The 23,445-nt window shown below is 40.8% G+C and overlaps 1 protein-coding gene across 14 annotated transcripts in view; it reads left to right on the top strand.

Annotated features, from left to right (window-relative positions):
- The window catches only part of zmynd8.S (zinc finger, MYND-type containing 8 S homeolog), a 60,748-nt gene that overhangs the window by 29,392 nt on the left and 7,911 nt on the right, over nucleotides 1–23,445 (top strand). For 12 of the 14 annotated variants that reach the window (XM_041577848.1, XM_041577854.1, XM_041577852.1 and 9 more), the window contains 14 exon segments: nucleotides 1,783–1,931; nucleotides 6,664–6,882; nucleotides 9,096–9,209; nucleotides 10,401–10,493; nucleotides 11,210–11,297; nucleotides 12,508–12,563; nucleotides 13,906–13,983; nucleotides 14,858–14,973; nucleotides 16,521–17,002; nucleotides 17,534–17,671; nucleotides 18,624–18,776; nucleotides 18,863–19,375; nucleotides 20,416–20,814; nucleotides 22,555–22,739. In XM_041577848.1, coding sequence (XP_041433782.1) covers nucleotides 1,783–1,931; nucleotides 6,664–6,882; nucleotides 9,096–9,209; nucleotides 10,401–10,493; nucleotides 11,210–11,297; nucleotides 12,508–12,563; nucleotides 13,906–13,983; nucleotides 14,858–14,973; nucleotides 16,521–17,002; nucleotides 17,534–17,671; nucleotides 18,624–18,776; nucleotides 18,863–19,375; nucleotides 20,416–20,814; nucleotides 22,555–22,739 — 2,783 coding nt within the window. 14 annotated transcript variants of the gene reach the window in all.

Below are 23,445 nucleotides of genomic sequence, written 5' to 3'. Positions count from 1 at the left end.
CTACCTCGCTGAAATCTGCCCCGTCTGCCTGCACCAGAGCTGTTTCTTTGCAGGCCAAGATCCCTAATGTCTGTCACTAGCTCATCGAGCCCAACCTTTTTGTCTAAATAGAACCTGCTTAACTGTTGCTGATCTAAAGGAAGGCAAAAAACCCGATCTACAGTTTCTCCAATTTGTTTTAGAGAAGGGAAAAATTCCTGCCTAGCTCAAAGATGGCAGTTGGACCCGATTATAGGAAAGCTGCATATTCATTACAAAAGGGGTTGGTGCAAAAAGCCAATATGGGCACTACCACTGTAAATGAGATTTCAATAGTTAATGCAAACAAAAATAATACAAGGGAGAGGATATACTCCGTACACCCCAGTCCACGGATGCACATACATGAAAAAACAGCAATAAGTGTGAGTTCCTCCAAAAAGTCAAGTCAAGGATAGTTAAAAGTACAAAAGCATTTATTGGGACATAATGAATGGAGGCCTAACGTATTTCTTGCCTGTTGGGGCACAACCTATGAGTAGGTTCCCCAATAAGCACGAAACGCGTTAGGCCGCCATTCATTATGTCCCAATAAATGCTTTTGTACTTTTTACTATCCTTGATTGACTTTTTGGAGGAACTGGCGCTTATTGATGTTTTTTCATAACTGCATATTCATCCCATTTTGTTTAGGAATGAGATGTGGCACAGACAGGTGTCCCTATACTTTTGGCCATGGCCATAGAATATAGGTGTTTATAACAATTCAACAGACAAGAACACCAGTTTTATGCTCAGGCTGTCAGGGGTTAAAAGATATTTTTTCACCTTTATCCTGACCTAAAGAGATGAGACCGTATGTAAAGGTAATTCTGCAGCAGGAATTTTTTTTTTCTGCTATCACATGCCAGGAATTGCTAGAGTCTTATTATTTGTGGGTTGGACACGGGAACTTAGGGACTTTTGGTCTCTTTCAAGGAACTCTATATTTTATAACCGTCATTCCTCCTGCACTGAAAATGACAGCCTTTCTAAAGTCACCTTGGATCCAGACTGTGAACATGAGGGGTTTATTTACTAAACTCCGAAAGCCAACAACCCAAAAAATGTGTGTTTCTTTAGCATAAAATCCGAATTTTTAGTGGAAAAAAATACACACATTTTTCGGGATTTATTATACCCTGAGGATGGAAAAAGTCAGAATCCGAAATTCCGGCATCTCGGACCTGCCCAGGTTGCATATAAGTCAATGGGAGAAGTCCCAAAGATATTTTGATCTGCGCTGGGTATCATACAATATTCTGAAGATTTCATGGTTTTCAGGCAAAAATCAGAAATTCTAATTTTTTCAGTTTTTTTTTTCCCGCACACACAATTTTCGGGAAAGTGTATAGATAAATATGGAGTACGGATTTGGTCGGAGTTTTCAGAAAATATTGAGAAAAATTCAGACTTTGATAAATGGACCTGTGAATGTGATAGGCTTCTTGATGGTGCAGGGGACTGATAAAGGGCTGTGTGCCAAGTCAGTGCTATATAAATAAAGGATAATTATAATGTAAGCTCTTCTGGGAAGAGAGTATGTCCTTATGTTAATGTATTTGTATTCTTTAAGTCACAGTGACCAATCAGAGGTTAGCTTTCACTCCGATAGCTCAAATAAAATATTGAAAGCAAAAATTGTACTTCCAAATTTGACTGGAAGGTCTGTTTTTTTGCTTACTATAGTATGCTTTGAAATTTGCATATAGATAATGGTTCCAATGTTAAGTCGTAACAGTATACATCTCTTATGTTTTTCAGATCCTGGCTCCACAGAACGACCCGGCCAAAAGCGGAGGTTTCCCAGCCCCCAGCATTCATCCAATGGCCATTCCCCTCAAGACTCCTCAACAAGCCCGAGCAAAAAGAAAAAGAAACCCATCATGATCAACAGTAATAATAAAGAACAGGTAATTGGGTATTGCCTACTGGCACGTCATCCTAACCACAAAATGAATGAGATGCCATTGGCAAAATAATTCCAATTTCTGCTCAATGACTAGGAACGAATGTTGCTGTTCTTAAATCTCTTAATTGGTTCAAAGATTTTATAATATATTAGACATTGAGCTTCTCCAACCTAATAATGTTTTCTTTACCTGCTGAATTTACTCTTAAGGTGGCCATACACAGCCCGATAAAAGCTGCCGACAGACTGAGTCGGCAGCTTATTGGCCCATGTATGGGGCCCCCCGATGGGCTTCCCTGATCGAGATCTGGCCGAAAGTCGGCCAGATCTCGATCGGATGGGACTAAAAATCCCGTCGGATCACGGCCGCATCTGTTCGTTGATGTGGTCCTGCGATCCGACCGCCCGTTACAGTTTGTGACCTGGGGCCCACGATCGGATCAGCTCGATATTGCCCACCTCAAGATGGGCATATCTGGGAGAGATCTGCTTATTTGGCGACATCGCAGTTGGTTGTACCAGGAGACCGAAATGCCAACTGCTAAACAGCATGAGCCTCTTGCTTGCATTAGTACACAGCTAGAATAAGAGCATGCACCTATATATGCGTATATATATAGTCATATCAAAAAGTTTGGGAACCCCTCCCAGCCTGCATAATAATTTACTCCACTTTCAACATCAAAGATAACAGTGGTATGTCTTTCATTTCCCAGGAACATCTGAGTACTGGGGTGTTTTCTGCACAAAGATGTTTAGTGAAGCAGTATTCAGTTGTATGAAATTGAATTAAATGTGAAAAACTGGTTGTGCAAAAATGTGGGTACCCTTGTCATTTTGCTAATTTGAATGCATGTAACTGCTCAATACTGATTACTGGCAACACCAAACTGGTTGGATTGGCCTTGAACTTAATAGGCAGGTGTGTCCAATCATGAGAAAATGTATTTAAGGTGGCCAATTGCGAGTTGTGCTTCTGTTAGATTCTCCTCTGAAGAGTGACAGCATGGGATTCTCAAAGCAACTCTCAAAAGATCTGAAAACAAATATTGTTCAGTGTCATAGTTTAGGGGAAGGCTACAAAAAGCTATCTCAGAGGTTTAAACTGTGAGTTTCTTGGCCTGCCAGGTCTGGCAGGCCAAGAATAACACAGGAGCGGCATATGCGGAGGATTGTGAGAGTGGTTACAGACAGCCCAAAGATCACCTCCAAACACCTGGAATGGCCGGCACAGTCCCCCGACTTGAATATCATCAAAAATCTATGGGATAATTTGAAGCAGACTGTCCATGCTCAACAGCCATCAAATTTAAGTGAACTGGAGAGATTTTGTATGGACGAATGGTCAAAAATACTGGAATCCAGACACTCATCAAAGGTTATAGGAGGCGTCTAGAGGCATTTGCTAAAGAAGCTCATCTAAGTATTGATGAAATATCTGTTGGAGTGCCCAAATTTATGCACCTGTCTAATTTTGTTATGATGCATATTGCATATTTTCTGTTAATCCAATAAACTTAATGTCACTGCTACTACTGTTTCCATAAGGCATGCTATATATTAAAATGAAGTTGCTACTTTGAAAGCTCAGCCAATGATAAAACTCCAAAGAATTAAGAGGGATTCCCAAACTTTTTCATATGACTGTGTGTATGTACGTGTGTGTGTGTGTGTGTGTGTGTGTGTATGTGTGTGTGTGTGTATATACATTTAATATTTGTCGAACACATTTATTTAACATATGGTACAGTTGAGACTCGTTGCCCTTTTTTCTCATTACATGTGCAGATTCTTCATTATGTCTGGTCAAAAGCTGATTCGGGTTTATAACCCTCCCCACCCCTACCCAAACGTATTGACTATTGCCTACTAGTGGAAAGTTGGCACTGCAATTAATTACATCAAATCTAATTTTCAATAAATTACATTTTAGGATTAGAAGGAAGGAATGTTCTATGCACACTGTATTATGTTATGTATTACTATCAATATAAGGTACAGGTATGGGATCCATTATCTGGAAACCCAACATCCAGAGAACTCTGAATACAGACAGACCTTCTCCCACAGACTCCATTATATCTAAATTATCTAAATTTTAAAAAAAAAAATTCTGTGTAATAATAAAACAGTAGCTTGTACTTGATCCCAACTAAGATATAATTAATCCTTATTGGAAGCAAAACCAGCCTATTGGGTTTATTTAATGTTTACATGATTTTCTAGTAGACTTAAAGTGTGAAGATCCAATTTAGGGAAAGAGCCGTTATCCGGAATACCCCAGGTCCCGAGCATTCTGGATAATAGGTCCCATACCTGTATCATAAATGAATGTGGATGGTTTTGCTTTAATTTTTTTTTTTCAAGGTATGCAACATTTCTACAAACATTTTGTGAGTTAAAAGTTGGTTGTAAGAACCTTTGTGACGAGGAGGAGGGTTTGCTTTCCCTCTTATAAAACCAAGCAAGTCCATAGGAATTTACATCCTATCATGATGGACTAATTACAAATATTCAGTTTGCCATGCTTTGCGAGTTTGCTTTACAATCGATGTACATTTCATGCTTTGCATTTAATTTCCAGTTTTATATGTTTTTATTTTCCCTGTAATTTAAAGGAGAAGGAAAGCTACCGAAGCAGTTTATTGCCAGTAGATAAGCCACAATAATGCAAGCTATAACACTATATTTATCCTGCAGAATGCTTTACCATAGCTCTGGAAGCTCTCTCTGTTTGTTTAGGATAGCAGCTGCCATATTAGCTTTCTGTGACATCGCTTCCTGCCTGAGTATCTCCCTGCTCACTCATTGCTCTGGACTCAGATTACAGCAGGGAGGGGAGGGGGAAAGAGGAGCAAACTGAGCATGCTCAAGCCTTAGCCCTGGAGGTTTAAGCTGAAAACAGGAAGTCTGATACAGAAGCCCATGAGTACACAATAGAAGGAAAGAAATGTTGTGTTTCTTTTGACAGAGGACTCAGAGCAGCATTACTTTGAGGGTTGACTGGTGTATTTATATAGACCTTTCTGATAAAGTTTACTTAATTTTAGCCTTTCCTTCTCCTTTAAATCTGGGAGTTCCTGTCTGTAGTCATTTTGTCTGCATGATTCTGTGATGCACGTTTGCCTGTCCTGGGCAAGCCACATTTGCATATCCATGCAGAAAGTCATGCAAGCTGAAATAATTATATAACCATTAATAGAGAACCCTCTATTGTGTCCTGTGATACCTATAGGTGTCTCAAAAATAAAACAACATTACAAATAAACAACAACGCAACCTCTTAGTATGTTGCTTTGTTGATATCGTTCACTTATAAGTCGAAACCCCAAGCAATAACCTGCTTCCAATTATTTTGTATTTCCCCAATTTCACTTTCTTTAGGGGACTAGATGAAATGTATCAGGAAAACTTTCAAGTTACCTTTCGTTAATGCAGCTTTATAGTTGAAGTTTAAACTGTTGCTAGAGTCCCACACACCCTAGCAACCAAGTAGTAGAAGTATGCAAGACTGACTCGAAGACGTATATGAGAGGCCCGGAGCAGAATAATAAGTCATAATAATATCACTTAGGGGCAGATTCATTAAGGGTGGAATGGTAAATAAGAATTTTTTTTTTGGTGTCAAAATTCACGCATTCGAATTTTAATTCCCCAAACTGAATGTGAGATATTAACACCTCGTCCATGGAAACCATTCTAATTCGAATATTCCCCACCTAAAACCTGCCGAATTCATTTACAAGTCAATGGCAGAGGTCCATTGATCCATTTGAATATGTTAATATCCTTCCTGACATTCGAGGTTTTTTTTCGGAGGAAAATTCGACTCGTTTTTTTTTTTTTGGGATCATTCCCATTCCATCGAATTTTAGGGATTCGTAGTTTTTCATAAATAACCTCCCATTCGAGTTGCGAGTACATTCAAATTTATTTAGAGTAAATTCGACCTTTGATAAATCTGCCCACTAATGTTTCCTCATTGCTTCCTTGTTGGTAGCATCAGTAATTTTAGGCCATGTTTATCTGAGCTTTACCTGCTTAGATGACTCCTGTCTACAAGGTGCTACATTTTATATAAAAGTCTAGTTTTCCTTTAAAGGGGAACTGTCGTGAAAATGTAATATAAGCTTCCTCATACTGAAATAAGAAACTTTCTAAATACAATCTTTTAAATATTCTGCTCTGTTTCTCTTCATTTTGTCTTCATGCGGCAGTTGGGTGTCAGATGAATGATCCAATATATCTTATAGGGGGGCTCCCTGAAGATGTATTAGAGCTCATGCAAATAACTTATTCCAGTACAAACAAAATAACTGCCTTTTGCTCAAATTCTGCATGTAGAGAGACACAATGGTGATTTTAATAGAGTGAGCTCTAATACATCTTGTAGGCAAAAGGAGCCCTCCTATAAGATATATCGGATCGTTCATCTGACACCTGACTCCTGAATGAAGACAGAATGAAGAGAAACAGATGCAGAGAGAGGGATAGCGAAGCTAAACTTGATTATTTCAGAAACAATGCAGAATTTTTAATTGATAGGGTGCTAACGGGAAATCCCTGTATTTCAACCAATGGCACGGGGGTTCATGCTTTGCTGTCATCTGTATTATTATTTTATTCCTGTTTTATTTGTTTGTTGCTTTGCTCTCTGCTTGTTTTGTTGTTTGTTGTTATGGCGCATCTGTTTTTAAAACCCCCCCAATCTGTCTCTCTTGCCTACATTCCAGTCAGAGCTAAGGCATGGTCCGTTTTACTATATGAAGCAGCCACTCACCACAGACCCTGTTGATGTTGTACCGCAGGATGGCCGAAACGATTTCTACTGCTGGGTTTGTCATCGGGAAGGTCAAGTTCTGTGCTGTGAGCTCTGCCCAAGAGTTTACCATGCTAAGTGTCTGAAACTGACAGCTGAACCTGAGGGCGATTGGTTTTGCCCTGAGTGTGAGGTAAGGGGCTTTAATTCAGGAAGCCAGTCGTCATGTTCCAGCCACACTAATTTTGGGGGGCTGAATGAGATGTAACATGATTATTAAAGGAGAAGGAAAGGCTTGGTGCACTTGGGGGTGCCATATGTTAGGCACTCCCAAGTGATGGTATTGACTTACCTGAAACCCCGGGTCGGTGCTCCTATCAGCAGAAAACTGCACCGGCCCGGGGTTATACCAGTGAGCACCATGGATCGTTCCTCTTCCATCTTCTTCTTTCTTTATATTTCCTGGGACTAGGGTTGCCACCTTTACTGAAAAAAAATAACCGGCCGGTGGGGGCGGGTACAAAAAGGAGGCGGTCCATAACACAAAAAAATACCGGCCGGGTGGCAACCCTACCTGGGACAAACGCATGCGCAGTTGAACGAAATATCGACTTTCTAGTTAAAAGTTCAGCTTTTCGTTCTTCTGCGCAGCAGAGTGAAGAAGGAGGAATACTGAGCTTGTGAGCTACAAGTCTTTTAGTTTTAATAATACTTAAAGGGGAACTATCGCGAAAGTGCAATATAAGCTTCAGCACACTGAAATAAGAAACTTTCTAAATACAATCAATTAAATATTCTGCATTGTTTCTGAAATAATCAAGTTTACGTTCACTATTCCTCTCTCTCAGCATCTGTTTCTCTTCATTCTGTCTTCATACAGCAGTTGGGTGTCACATATTCATTGACAGTTAGGGCAAGGCCAGATGTGGCGTTTTTGCGACATTTTTAAAAAAGAACAGCCAACGTAAATACGCATAAACTACACTACCACTGAAACTAATGGAAAACGCACTTCACACAGGGCGCTTGCAAGCTGTAATCCGCCACAGGACGCCAGTATTGGCGTTTGTTAGCAGAAATGCCAATACATCAAGAAACTAACAAATCAATAGACTCTATGGGATCTGCATGTTTGAAACCACACTTACGTAAATACGCAGCATATTTTAAATATTAAATTCAATGAGAACAATGAGAAGTGCATGTTGGGAAAAGAATCCTACGTGATGAAAAACGCATGTTGACGGTCGCATGAGGTTTCAGTGGCGTATTTACGCCTGGCTGTTCTTTTATAAAAACGCAATGTAAAAATGCCACGTCAGGCCTTGCCCTTTGATCCAATATATCTTATAGGAGGGCTACTTTTGCCTAGAAGATGTATTAGAGCTCACTCTATTAAAATCATCAGAAATCCTGCCTCTCTACATGCAGGAAAAGGCAGTTATTTTGTTCGATTTTGTTTGTAATGTAAAGGAATTATGGTGGCCATAGACGTAACAATTACGATCTTTCTTGAAAAATATCTTTCCAAGGTCGTTTGTTTCAATACACACGTGTAGAGCTGAATGGTCAGATAAACATATAGAAACAATAGAATTCTACCTGTATCTGATGATTCAGCACTAACAATGGCCGATGTTTGGGTGCCTTCAAAGGCACCTTTCAAAATCTTCTGTCCACCCGGTCGACGAGCTGACTGATATCCAAGTCTTCAGCAGATATCGGGCGACTCTTTTCCCACCTTACACGCACCGATTATTGTACGAAAATTCGTTTTGTACTATATTATCTGTGCATCTATGGCCACCTTTACTCTTAAGCAGCAACATCACTGGAGAGGTTGGATTGGGCTGGTAACATTACCTGGGAGGGAAGGTCCGTGACAGGGGAGATTGTCGCACCAAAGAAGAGTCGATTAGTCGCCGCCGAATCTGCCCGTGTGCTAAAGCCCTTAATATAGGTTACTGGCCCAATGTAAAGCTCCCCATAGACGCAACGATTCTTCTTGCCGAACGACCGATTTTAGGGAAGCCCGAGCAATCCTTCGAAATTATTGTGCGGTTAGTGGGATTCGAACGATCGAACATCTTACGATTTTTCGGCCGACATCTGTGAGGAAATTGATCGGCCAGGTTAAAAAATCTTTGTCGGTCCCAGTGCAATCTATCTATGTTTGCAGGGCCAAGCAGGCAGCTCCCCTTTGTTTTCCTGCCAAATTGGTCTTTTTAGTTGATGGTAAATTCGTACGATCGTTCTGAGAAGATCAGGATCTGATCTTATAAAAATCTCAACATCTATGGCCAGCTTTAGTTAATGTGTCACAAAGATGCTTTGGCAGTTCTCTGCCCCCACCCAGACATCTGTGTTTATTTAAACATGTATTTTTCCTTTCTTTTGTCTCCTTAGAAAATCACAGTTGCAGAATGCATAGAGACACAGAGCAAAGCAATGACAATGCTGACCATTGAACAGCTGTCTTATCTGCTTAAATTTGCACTACAGAAGATGAAGCAGCCTGGGGTAGGTCTGGGTAATGAGCATGCCTTTGTCTTGTCACGGTGGCCTTCTTTGTATGCGGACAGTATGTGGTTTGCCTGAACAAATAAGCATGTGGCACACAGGGCATTAGTGCACCAGCATCGGAATTAGTTCAACATGGAGAGAACAAGACAGAGAAGTAATGATCCTGCGGCCTATTGGCCAATGAAAATTTAAATATGGTGATCAAAACACCGTTTGTGCGATAGGGCTAACTGATCCATTTGATAAATGGTGCAATCAGTTTGTGTTGGATAAGGTGAGCACTATGTAACAATGTTCTATTGGTGATGGGGACCAAAAAATTTTCTGCATTGCATTGTGGGTGCAGATTTGTGGTGGATTCCAGGAGACTAAACGGACATATGGCTTTTCACTTAGTAGACTGTGAAATTTGTCCCTTAAAGGAGAACTAAAGAAGTAGCTAGAAATGTTGTACATAATGTTTTGGGCTTCTGTACCAGCCCAAGGCAACCACAGCCTTTTAGCAGTAAAGATCTGTGTCTCCAAAGATGCCCCAGTAGCTCCCCATCTTCTTTTCTCACTGCACATGCTCTGTGCTGCTGTCACTTACTGAGCTTAGGGGCCCACTCACAATATACAGTACACATAGAATAGAAATGTCACCATATAAGGCTGATTAGTAATTAATACAGATAATTACTACATGGCAGCACAGAAACCAGTGCAATTAGCATCAGAATTGAATAATCAGCAAACCTGTAGCATCAGCTTATATTACAGCCAGGGAAGCTCATTTTCTGCTGGATAATTAGTGACGAGCCCTAAGCTTAGCTTCTCAACAGCCAATCAGAGCCCACTGAGCATGTGAGTGTCACAGACACTTTCCAAGATGGTGACCCCCTGTGACAAGTTTAAAGTCCTGGATCATTGCTGCTATTGACAAGCTCAAACTTTAGACTGGTGCAATAAGTTCAGTATATAAAATATGGCATTTATAGCCATATACATTTTTAGGTTTTAGTTCTCCTTTAAGCCTATGGCCCACATGGTATATTCTTCACTGGCATTATTCAGCTGGTGGAGAATGGTCATGATCGGCCTCATCTCCACTCGTCTTGTCAGTTTTACAAAGGGCCCTTGGAATGGACAAGTAAACACAGCATTTGCTGCTGGAGCCATTAGTAACATCTGTTTCCTTATATTCTACAGACAGAGCCATTCCAGAAGCCGGTATCTTTGGAGCAACACCCTGATTATGCAGAATATATATTTTATCCTATGGATCTTAGTACCTTAGAAAAGGTAAATTACCCATTGCATGCATTATTCTGTTTCAGTATAGCACATGTCGGTAATTCAATATTTTAAAATTAGTCAACTCTATTTTGTAGCAAATTATCATTTTGTAGCAAAAGTATATTAAAGGCCAATATACCCTTAATTAACGGGCTGTTCTTGCTAATATTGTATTTAAAGTATTCTATTACTGACCTTGCTCTAAAGGTCCTGCTACTTATGACGTGAAACCATGTCTAAGCCTTGCTACAGTACGATGACCTCTAAGGTGATTATAACACAGTAGAAGGGCTACGGGAAGTAATACTGAAGCTTACCCACCAGCCTAAAGCAATGAATAATGAAACTACGGGTATGGGATCCGTTTTCCGGAAACCCGTTATCCAGAATTATAGAATGGCCCTCTCCCGTAGATTCAGTTTTATCCAAATAATCCAGATTTTTAAAAATGATTCATTTTTCCTCTGTAATAATAAAACAGTAACTTGATCCCAACTAAGATATAATTAATCCTTATTGGAAGCAAAACCAGCCTATTGGGTTTATTTAATGTTTACATGATTTTCTAGTGGACTTAAGGTATGAAGATGCAAATTACAGAAAGATCCGTATCCAGAAAACCCCAGGTCCCCAGCATTCTGGATAACAGATCCCATGTCTGTACAAAGACGCGGTTATGGGTTACTATGCTGCTGATACATTTTATTATTTCTCATACACAGAATGTAAAGAAGAAAATGTACGGTTGCACGGAAGCTTTTCTGGCTGAAGCCAAATGGATTTTACACAACTGCATTATTTACAACGGTGGTGAGTATTTTGTACTTATTCATGATATGGCTGAAATGGAAGTGGAGGTTCAAAAACATATATTAAAACTGCTTATCGGTGCTACAGTAACTCCCAGCAACTGGAGGGATTATGTTCTCTATAGTTACACCTCTGTATGTTGCCGGGATTAAGTCCCTGCAAGAAGCTCACCAGGTATTATCTTAATTTTTTATGTCAAAGGTGCAGGGTGTAGACCCAGATACTTCGTCAAAGTGCTGTTAACTGTGAGAATCGCCACTTGCAGCTGATGAAGAGAGCTCTGTGACTCATATCAGTTATCAACTAGATAATATTCTACTAACTTGGGGCTACTCTGTTCATCACAAGGACTTTTCTCTAATATTTCTCCACCTCCGCCACCCATGGGGAGCACCTTCACTAATTTGGATTAATTATGCAAATGATTCGTGGGGGAGGTAGGTTTGGCTGGTTTAAATAGTCACTGTGTTCTGTTCCCTGTTAGGGTCAGGACACACGGGGAGATTAGTCGCCCAGCGACAAATCTCCTCTTCTTCAGGGGCGACTAATCTCCCCGAACTGCCTTCCGCCGGCTAAAATGTAAATTGAAGCGATTCATTTTCCAATGTCGCCCAAAGTTTCCTCGTGAGGCGACGTCTAGCCATTCTAGCCGGCAGGATGCAGCTCGTGAGATTAGTCGCCCCGAAGAAGAGGAGATTTGTCGCCAGGCGACTAATCTTCCCGATTCTGAGCGTTTGCCCTGACCCTAACAGAATACTTGGAAGGTAACCAGATAGCAGCTCCCTAACACAAGATAACAGCTGCCTGGTAGATCTAAGAACAACACTCAATAGTAAAATCCAGGTCCCACTGCGACACATTCCGTTACATTGAGTAGGAGAAACAACAGCCTGCCAGAAAGCATTTCCATCCTAAAGTGCTGGCTCTATCTGAAATCACATGACCAGGCAAAATGACCTGAGATGCACCTACACACCAATATTAAAAACTAAAATATACACTTGCTGGTTCAGGGATGACATTTTATATTGTAAAGTGAATTATGTGCATTGTAAACAGTGTAATTTAGAAATAAAAACGACATCATAAAAATGACAGAATCCCTTTAACACTTTAAGCACATGTACCAGTTCACTTCAGGTGATATTCGCCTTATTTATATTCTTTTCATTGGTTGTGACCATATTTATATGTATTTTTCCTTCGTTAGGCAATCACAAGCTGACACAAACCGCAAAAGTCATAATCAAGATTTGTGAGCATGAGGTACGTTTTTCACCCCAGAGCTACTTAAACAGAAAACAGTTTTCTAATGCAGATTTATCTTCTAGAATTCCCACTGTACAGACCGCAAAGTGCAGGAACAGAACTTTTATGCAAATTTGAATTTAACAGTATACTGATATGACCAGCAGAAGGTGTTAGTCTGATGATTCTTCATGGAAATGAAAAATCCCTGCCTATATAAGCTGTGCCCTCATAATGTATTGTCAGTATGGGAAACAATATGGCAGCTCCTACCCCTTTATAGGAATATAAATATACAGAGAAGCCCTAATGCTTTTAAACAGAAACACTACCTATAAATAGGATTTGTTTATCATTAGTTGGTTGTGTATAGAGTGAGGTATGTTAGAGAAAAGAGCAAGAGTACTTTTTCCCTTTCATTTGGTGTCCTGATTACAGGCTATTCACATCCTATTGCTGGAGATTTTCCTTCATCCTAAGGGTCAGGGCACACAGGCAGATTCTGGGAGATTAGTCACCCGGCGACAAATCTCCTCTTCTTCGGGGCGACTTATCTCTCCGAATTGCTTCCCCTGCCTTCCCACCGGCTAAAATGTAAATTACATTTTAGCCGGTGCCGGTGGGATGGTAGGGGAGGCAGTTCGGGGAGATAAGTCGCCCCGAAGACGAGGAGATTTGTCGCCGGGTGACCAAACCCCCGAATCTGCCTGTGTGCCCTGACCCTAAAGTTATCCCCTGCTCACATGCCATGAACAACAGAGAGACAGGGGGGTTTGACGGCTGTTGGGGGTCATACAACAGGGCTGCAGGAACACCTTCATACTTATCATTGGCCCTGCATCACTCTGCAAAGCAATTTGTAGTACAGGTATGGGATCCGTTATCCAAAACCCATTATCCAGAAAGATCCAAATTATGGAAAGGCCTTCTCCCATAGACTTCATTATAATCAAATAATTACAATTTTTAAAAATTTCCTTTTTCTGTGTAATAATAAAACAGTAGCTTGTACTTGATCCCAACTAAGATATAAGGTAGGGTTTTTTTTATTAAGGGTTTGTTTCTCCTTTAAGTCTACTAGAAAATCATGTAAATATTAAATTATCCCAATAGGCTGGTTTTGCCTCCAATGAGGATTAATTATATCTTAGTTGGGATCAAGTACAAGTTTATGTAGGGTAGTGGGGTAGGGTTTGTTTCTCCTTTAAGGTACGGAGATCCAAATTATGGAAAGATCCATTATCCAGAAAACCCCAGGTCCCATACCTGTAAATGTTTTTTTTTTCGCCACCTGGTGTTCAGTTGCGGAACTGTTTGGGAATTGGTCTAACTACCAACCTCCTTCTCGTTTCCTTTTCAGATGAATGAAATCGAAGTCTGCCCTGAATGTTATTTAGCTGCTTGCCAAAAAAGAGAGAATTGGTTTTGTGAACCCTGTGTAAGTATCATGTCTCTCTATGAGTAGTCAGTTATCTTTATTCATTTTCATTTGCCCTTTATACCACCTAGACCTATGTCACCCACAGCCTTGATCTGTCTCTTATATATAGGGCAAATATCACTAAGCTGCCATAGTTTTATGGGATCTCTCTGTACAGGCTATAAGCAAACTTACAGACTGTTCCTGCTGAATTGTGCTTAGTACAGGGGAATATCTATGCTGCCATAGTTTTATGGGACCTCTCTGTACAGACTATAAGCAAACTTACAGACTGTTCCTGCTGAATTGTGCTTAGTACAGGGGAATATCTATGCTGCCATAGTTTTATGGGTTCTCTCTGTACAGACTATTAGCAAACTTAGGGGCTGTTCCTGCTGAATTGTGCTTAGTACAGGGGAATACCTATGCTGCCATAGTTTTATGGGATCTCTCTGTACAGACTATGAGCAAACTTAGGGACTGTTCCTGCTGAATTGTGCTTAGTACAGGGGAATACCTATGCTTAAATGGTTTTATGGTATCCCTCTCTCTCTAGTATAGAGGCTTTCAGTAAACCTGTTCCTGTTGCAGCTTTTCTTTTACTATTTCAGGACATGTTTATGGTTCTAAAATGTAAATACTGTATATTTTTGAAAGTCTTGTGATCTGCTACAGCGGGACATTGTAACTGGAGACTTTTGTGGCTCACAGTCGGTCCAGGAATCGCACCAATGTCTGTATATGACATCAAAGTTTCATTATACTTCAATTCCCCAGACATGTGATACTGTACATTGGACCATCAGCCTGTCACATAGAACAGCTGGGCAGCAGCAATATTTCATAGACCTCATTTTGTGCAACTTATAACACACTTTGGTTTTCTCTTTAGAGCAATCCACACCCATTGGTCTGGGCGAAATTAAAAGGATTTCCCTTCTGGCCTGCAAAAGCACTTAGAGATAAGGATGGACAGGTTGATGCACGATTCTTTGGTCAACATGACAGGTGGGAGAGCAGCTCTCAGTGTTCACTCACACCAGTGCCCAATGAGCAGTGTCTTTCCTATCTGATCCCCATTGTAAGCAGCAGTCCTGTCCTGCTTTATGGCAGCTGAGATTCTAGCTATCTGTATAACAGAACATTCTGTCCCAGTGGCTGCATAGATCCTATCTGATCCCCATTGTAAGCAGCAGTCCTGTCCTGCTTTATGGCTGAGATTCTAGCCAGCATACATATTCTTCGGCACACCACTTACTTTTCCTTTTTCCTTTAGGGTGCATTCAACTCCTCCAGCTACTTCCAAGCCTGGTTTTCATACAACAATTCCCATAGGGAGGAAGCACACCAAACATATGATTTTGCCTTTTAGGACATTTATTCAGCAGTGTTGGCACAAGCTTTCGGGGTCAACCCCTTCCTCAGGTGCATTTGATTTTTATTGCACCTGAGGAAGGGGTTGACCCCGAAAGCTTGTGGCAACACTGCTGAATAAATGTCCTAAAAGGCAAAATCATATGTTTGGTGTGCTTCCTCCCTATGGGAATTGTTGAGATTCTAGCCATCCACACGATGGAGTATACAGTTACAGTGGTGAAAAATCATATCTAAAACCTATTTAAATCCAAGTCATTGCAATTGCTGCAACTGTTTCTGTCTCCTGCCATTTCCCATTAGACTAAATTATCCAGTTGCCAGTTCCCTTTGAAACAATTGTCATGATAAAAGAAAAGTCTTTGCTTTGACATTCCTCCTTCATTGTTTTAAGGAACAAATAAGAAGTAAACCAAACGAACGGATTTTATGAATCTGGGATATCTTAAAAATAACAGAAAATTGCACAAAACATACTTAGTGTTGAAGAAAGTTAAAGGGGAACTATCGCGAAAATGAAAATTTAGTATATGCTTAAACATACTGAAATAATTTTTAAATACAATCATTTAAATGTTCTACATTGTTTCTGAAATAATCAAGTTTATGTTCACTATTCCTCTCTCAGCATCTGTTTCTCTTCATTCTCTCTTCATGCAGCAGTTGGGTGTCAGATATTCATTGACCGTTAGATCCAATATATCTTATAGGGGGGCTCCTTTCCTAGCAGATTAGAGCTCACTCAAATAACTGATTCCAGTACAAAGAAATCCAACAAAATAACTGCCTTTTGCACAAATCCTGCATGTAGAGAGACATGATGTCTGGTGAGTTTAATACATGAGCTCTAATACATCTTCTAGGCAAAAGGAGCCCCCCTATAAGATATATTGGATCTAACTGTCAATGAATATCTGACATCCAACTGCTGCACAAAGAGAGAATGAAGAGAAACAGAATGTGGGATTGTGAACATAAACTTGATTATTTCAGAAACAATGCAGAATATTTAATTGATATTTTATTTAGAAAGTTTCTTATTTCAGTGTGATGAAGCTTATATTAAATTTTCATTTTGGCGATAGTTCCCCTCTAAAGGGGTATTAGGGGATAATAATAATTATCATTTTAATTTGAATGTGCTTTTGTTGGGAATTTGACCCTGTTCCTTATGATTTCAGAGCCTGGGTACCAATGAATAACTGCTACCTCATGTCCAAAGAGATCCCCTTTTCTGTGAAAAAAACAAAAAGCATTTTTAACAGCGCTATGCAGGAGATGGAGGTCTACGTGGAGAACATCCGCAAGAGGTTTGGAGTTTTCAATTACGCCCCTTTTCGGACACCTTACACCCCTAACAACCAATACCAAATGCTGCTGGACACTGGGAACCCAAGCGCTGGAACGGCAAAGACCGATAAACAGGAGAAAATCAAACTGAACTTTGACATGACCGCTTCTCCGAAAATCCTGATGAGCAAACCCTTGCTGAACAGTAGCAGCGGGCGGCGGATCTCTCTAACGGACATGCCTCGCTCACCGATGAGCACAAACTCTTCTGTTCATACTGGATCCGACGTGGAACAGGAGGCGGAGAAGAAAGTGGCGTCAAGTCTCTTTAGCGCAAGTGAGGAATCCATGGACTTTACAGATAAGAGCACAGGTAGCGAAAGCAGTGGGATTATAGTAAAAACATGCTTTAAAGGAGAAGGAAAGCTAGCAAAGCAGTTTATTGCTAATAGATTAGCCACAATAGTGCAAGCTATAACACTATTTATTCTGTAGAATGCTTTACCATACCTGAGTAAACCGCTCTAGAAGCTCTCTCTGTTTGTTTAGGATAGCAGCTGCCATATTAGCTTGTTGTGACAGCACTTCTTGCCTGAGTCTCTCAGCAGGAGCCTCTTTACCTCTTGTGTTGGTTATTGGTTGTTTTTGTGTGTTTTCTTATTCAGGTAATAATGTATACACCCGATTTATGGCACAACGTATATATTGTGGGCGTTTTACAGCACCTGCCATTTATTTTATACACATTTTCTAGATGACATAGAAATAAAGGAGGAATATTTGCACAGTTGAATACTCCTAATTACTGACATAGTTATTGCTTAGATTTCTGTGGGTTGCTATTTGCTGATGGGGCTGTACCATTCTGTATACATAATATCCACAGTTTTTCCTTTCTTTTCAGCCTCTCCTAAATCAACAAAAACAGGCCATGGGGGTGGTATAACAGACAGCCCCAAACCTTTCTCTCCTCAATCAACACCTGTATCTTCCAAGCAAGAGCGATCAGCAACCACTGGCAGCATCCTCAACCTCAATCTCGGTCTGTTATTCCACATCACACTGTCCCCTTGTTTTCTTGTTCGGTTAAACGGTGCACTGCAATGGTCTCATTTAAATGTTTAATGGGAATCTCACCCAAGCTTAATTTGCATGCCACTGTGTCCTATGTTTGATCTGCTGAATTGTGCTTAGTACAGGGAATAACTATGCTGCCATAGTTTTATGGGATCTCTCTGTACAGACTATAAGCAAATTTAGGGGACTGTTCCTGCTGAATTGTGCTTAGTACAGGGAATACCTATGCTGCCATAGTTTTATGGGATCTTTCTGTACAGACTATGAGCAAACCCAGGGGCTGTTCCTGCTGAATTGTGCTTAGTACAGGGGAATACCTATGCTGCCATAGTTTTATGGGATCTTTCTGTACAGACTATGAGCAAACCCAGGGGCTGTTCCTGCTGAATTGTGCTTAGTACAGGGGAATACCTATGCTGCTATAGTTTTATGGGATCTCTCTGTACAGACTATGAGCAAACTTAGGGGCTGTTCCTGCTGAATTGTGCTTAGTACAGGGGAATACCTATGCTGCCATAGTTTTATGGGATCTCTCTGTACAGACTATGAGTAAACTTAGGGGCTGTTCCTGCTGAATTGTGCTTAGTACTGGGGATACCTATGCTGCCATTGTTTTATGATATATCTCTGTACAGACTATGAGCAAATTTAGGGGACTGTTCCTGCTGATTTGTGCTTAGTACAGGGGAATACGTATACTGGCACAGTTTTATAGTTTCATTCTGTATAGACTATGAACAAACTTAAGGGGGCTGTTCCTGCTCTATTGTTCTCAGTACAGCGGAATATAAAAAGTAACACCTTTATATACAGTAAAAAAAATCAAAGCAAGAGAGATACAATTACATCACCATTCCGTGTATAGTTGTGTGAGCAGTAAGTTGCATTAAACTAATTTATACGATTTTTTTTTCCAGACCGGAGCAAGGCAGAAATGGATTTACAAGAGCTCAGTGAATCGGTCTTACAGCAATCTACACCCACGCCGCTTGTATCCCCAAAGAGACAGATCCGGAGCAGATTTCAGCTTAATCTTGACAAAACCATAGAGAGCTGCAAAGCTCAATTAGGTATGAAAACAATGCTTTCATAATTAAAAACAAAACACGGCTAGAACACAAAGATGGCAGTTTTGACTTCCTGTTTGTACATTCAGGGATCAACGAAATTTCTGATGATGTCTACACGGCCGTGGAACACAGCGACTCGGAGGAATACGAGAAAACGGACAGCAGTGATAGCGAATATGCGAGCGACGAAGAGCCGAAAACCAAGAACGAACATGGCGAGGACAAGGTCAAAGCTGAAAAAGAATCCTCCTCTTCTTCTTCTTCTGCATCATCGTTCAAGAAGAAAGCCAAGCCACCTGCCTCTGCTGATACCAAGGATAATACAAAAATCACTTCCACGGCAGCAGAGAAAGCAGCAGACATTCCCTCCAAAGATAAATCTGGTCCGGAAGCACCAAAAGAAGGAATCGAAAAGGCCAAAAGTGCTGCCAAGGAAAAGCTGAAAGGGAAAGATGAGACGGACTCTCCGACGGTCCGTCTTGGTTTGGACTCTGATTCTGAAAGTGAACTGGTAATAGATTTGGGAGAGGATCAGGCCGGGCGAGAAGGCCGCAAACACAAAAAAGAAGCCAAGGAAACACTGGCCAAGCAACAGGAAAGTACGTGCCAACTATTTCTCTCTTACTGAGCAGCAACAATTTTAGCTAATTCAGTACATCGATTAAAGGGATACTGTCATGGGAATTTTGTTTTTTCAATGCATCAATTAATAGTGCTGCTCCAGCAGAATTCGGCACTGAAATCCATTTTTCAAAAGAGCAAACAGATTTTTTTATATTTAGTTTTGAAATCTGACACGTGGCTAGACATATTGTAAGTTTCCCAGCTCCCCTCAGTGGTGTGACTTGTGCTCTGATAAACTTCAGCCACGCTTTACTGCTGTACTGCAAGTTGCAGTGATATCACCCTCCTCCCTTTCCCCCCAGCAGCCTAACAACAGAACAATGGGAAGGTAACCAGATAACAGCTCCCTAACACAAGATAACAGCTGCCTGGTAGATATAAGAACAGCACTCAATAGTAAAATCCAGGTCCTACTGAGACACATTCAGTTACATTGAGTAGGAGAAACAACAGCCTGCCAGAAAGCAGTTCCATCCTAAAGTGCTGGCTTTTTCTGAAAGCACATGACCAGGCAAAATGACCTGAGATGTGTCTCAGTGGGACCTGGATTTTACTATTGAGTGCTGTTCTTAGATCTACCAGGCAGCTTTTATCTTGTGTTAGGGAGCTGCTATCTGGTTACCTTCCCATTGCTCTGTTGTTAGGCTGCAGGGAGGGGGGTGATATCGCTTCAATTTGCAGAACAGCAGTAAAGAGTGACTGAAGCTTATCAGAGCACATTACTGGGGGCAGCTGGGAAACTGACAATATGTCTAGCCCCATGTCAGATTTCAAAATTAAATATAAAAAAATCTGTTTGCTCCTTTGAGAAATGGATTCAGTGCAGAATTGTGCTTGAGCAGCACTATTAACTGATACGTTTTGGAAAAAAAAAAAAAAATTCCCATGACAGTATCCCTTTAAATTTATATGCATATTGGTGTTTTCAGAGTTCACCTGGCGAATTGGTATTTGTTTCTGTTCAAATAAAGTGATATATTTAGTGATCATTTTCCCATGAATGTTTTGTGTGCAGGTAAATCCCCGGCTGTGTCAAACACCAGCGGCCAGCCCCAGCCAGAAACTCCCATCCTGACCCGGTCAGCAACTCAGGCAATCCCTGCAGTGGGTGTCACCGTGACAACCAGTGCCCTGGCAACGGTACCTGTAGCAACTGCTTCTACTGGGAGCCCCACCAAAAAGCAAAGGCCGTTGCTTCCTAAGGAAACAGTCCCTACTGTGCAGAGGGTGGTGTGGAATTCTTCCAGTAAATTTCAGACCTCATCCCAGAAATGGCATATGCAGAAAGTACAGAGGCAACAGCAGCAACAACAACCAGTAGCAGCAGCAGCAACAACAGCAGCAGCAACAGCAGCAACAGCAGTTCCGCAGTCTCCCACCGGAACCAGATACCAGACCAGACAGGCTGTGAAAGGTACAATCGAAAACCATACCCAATGCACATATTGAGGCTCATTTATCAACACTGGGCAAATTTGCTCCTGGGCATTAACCTATAGCAACCAAGACAGTGATTAGCTGCAGGTTAAGCACTAAAAGCAGTCATCTGATTGGTTACCATGGGTTACTGCCCGGTGTAAATTTGCCCTGTATTTTCAAATGACCCCCACTGTGTCTCATCTGTAAAACCCAGCATTGCCTTGATTAAGAAACTGGAATATGAATAGGAGAGGCCTGCATAAAAAGAGGAGTAATAAAACCTTGAATCTCGAATAATTCGTAGTTTTCGGAGGAAAAAAAAACTATGAATTTTTTCGAGTTTTATTAAAGTCCGATGGTCTAAAAACTCTGAATCCGAAACCCCGGCATCTAAAAGCTCTCAAGATCCTGTATAAGTCAACGGGGGGAGGTCCCAGTGTGTGCGCTGTTGTCCGTACCGATATCCAACGAGTTGGTGGTTTCTGCGCAAAAAACAAAGAAAACTATGAAAAAATCGTAGTTTTTGCACAAAACTCCAAACAATTCAGAGTTTTCGGGGAGAGCTCCGAAGTTTGACCCTGTTTCTTTGCCCTTCTTTCATCATAAATAAGGTCCATTCAGGCAATCTGAGTTGCTCAGATTTCTAACTTAGAAATACTCCGATAAATTCGGACCTTGATAAATAACCCCCTAATATGATGTAGAGTGGGACATCCTGAGAAAATTTGCAAGTGGGTTTCATTTTTTATTATTTAAGGTTTTCGAGTTATTTACCTTTTTATTCAGCAGCTCTTCAATTTGCATTTTAAGCAGTCTGGTAGCTAGGGTCCAAAATCCCCCAGCAACCATGCACTGATTTGAATGAGACTGGAATATGAATAGGAGAGGGACTGAATAGAAAGATGCGAAATAAAAAGTAGCAATTTGTAGCCTTACAGAGATTTTGCTTTGTAGAAGGGGTCAGCAACGCCCATTTGAAAGCTGGAAAGAGTCAGAAGAAGAAGGCAAATTATTCAAAACACTATAAGAAATAATTAATGGCAACCAATTGAAAGGTTGCTAAGAATTGGTCATTCTATAACATACTACAAGTTAACTTAAAGGTGAACAACCCCTTTAAAAAAAAATAAATAAAGAAGACCAATGAAAAGTTGCTTAAAATCAGGCATTCTTTAACATACTAAAAGTTAACTTAAAGGTGAACCACCCCTTTGTTCTCCCACGTGTTTTTGGATTGTGGGAGGAATTTGGAGTACACAAAGGAACCCACACAGGAGAACATAGTACTCCAGCACTGTAAGGCTACAATTACTACTCACTGCACCACCATTTTTAAATAAATGATGAGTCCTGAAAAACTGACCCCCTGCAACTGTGCCCACATTATAGCATCTACATATTCCTTTATATATATATATATATATATATATATTATATATATATATATATATATATATATATATATATATATATATATATATATATATATATATATATATGTCACTGTGTATTTTGGTTATAGTTTCTGCTGAGATTATTTAAATGCCACTGGCACAATTTAGAGCAGAGAGTGTCGATCGCAACCTATAAAAGAAAGATGTGAGTTTATTTGTTCCTCGTTTATTGTGAGTAAAGCAAGAACAATCCAAACTACCATAAAGAGAATGTCTTCGACCTGTTGGATCTAGCTACTCATGTTTATATAAAATCTAATGGCTGTTTCCTGTGCTTTCAGCTGTGCAACAGAAAGACGTAATTCCAGCCACTACAACCTCCACCATAACCCTCGTCACTAATGCCCCCCCACTCGCTGTGGCAGCAACCCCCTCAAACACCCTAAATCCTCCAATCAGCACCGACCTTCCAATTGCCACTGCTTCTGCTGATGTTGCTGCCGATATTGCTAAATACACCAGTAAAGTAAGTCCTGTGTAAAGGAGGGAGCAACGTTTACCCCAATGTTTCTATATATCTGTAACCTTGTTATGAGCTAAGGGGGCCCAGTCTGAAGGCCAGTTAGGGGGAGATTTGGGGTGAGTTCTCATTTGTACCCCTGGAACTATAGCAGGGTGACTGTTACCCCAATGTTTCTATATATCTGTAACCTTATTATGAGCTAAGGGGGCCCAGCCTGAAGGCCAGTTAGGGGGAGATTTGGGGTGAGTGCTTATTTGTGCCCTGGGTACCCCTGGAACTATAGCAGGGTGACTGTTACCCCAATGTTTCTATATATCTGTAACCTTGTTATGAGCTAAGGGGACCCAGCCTGAAGGCCAGTTAGGGGGAGATTTGGGGTGAGTGCTTATTTGTACCCTGGGTACCCCTGGAACTATAGCAGGGTGACTGTTATCCCAATGTTTCTATGTATCTGTAGCCTTGTTATGAGCTAAAGGGGCCCAGTCCGAAGGCCACTTAGGGGGATATTTATTTGTACCCTGGGTACCCCAGGAACTATAGCAGGGTGACTTTTATTTCCATGTTTTTTAAATATCTGTTACTTTATATGAACTATGGGGGCCAGCTTAATGTATTGCCTACAGTTCGCAGCTCTGCCATTGAATCTAATTATTAGTAGCCCTTATTTCCACAGCACAGATGGATAGGTTGACCTCACATCAGCAATATG

Source organism: Xenopus laevis, chromosome 9_10S (genome assembly GCF_017654675.1).
Source record: "Xenopus laevis strain J_2021 chromosome 9_10S, Xenopus_laevis_v10.1, whole genome shotgun sequence".
Lineage (NCBI taxonomy): Eukaryota > Metazoa > Chordata > Amphibia > Anura > Pipidae > Xenopus > Xenopus laevis.
This window is presented reverse-complemented; position numbering and strand designations above follow the sequence as displayed.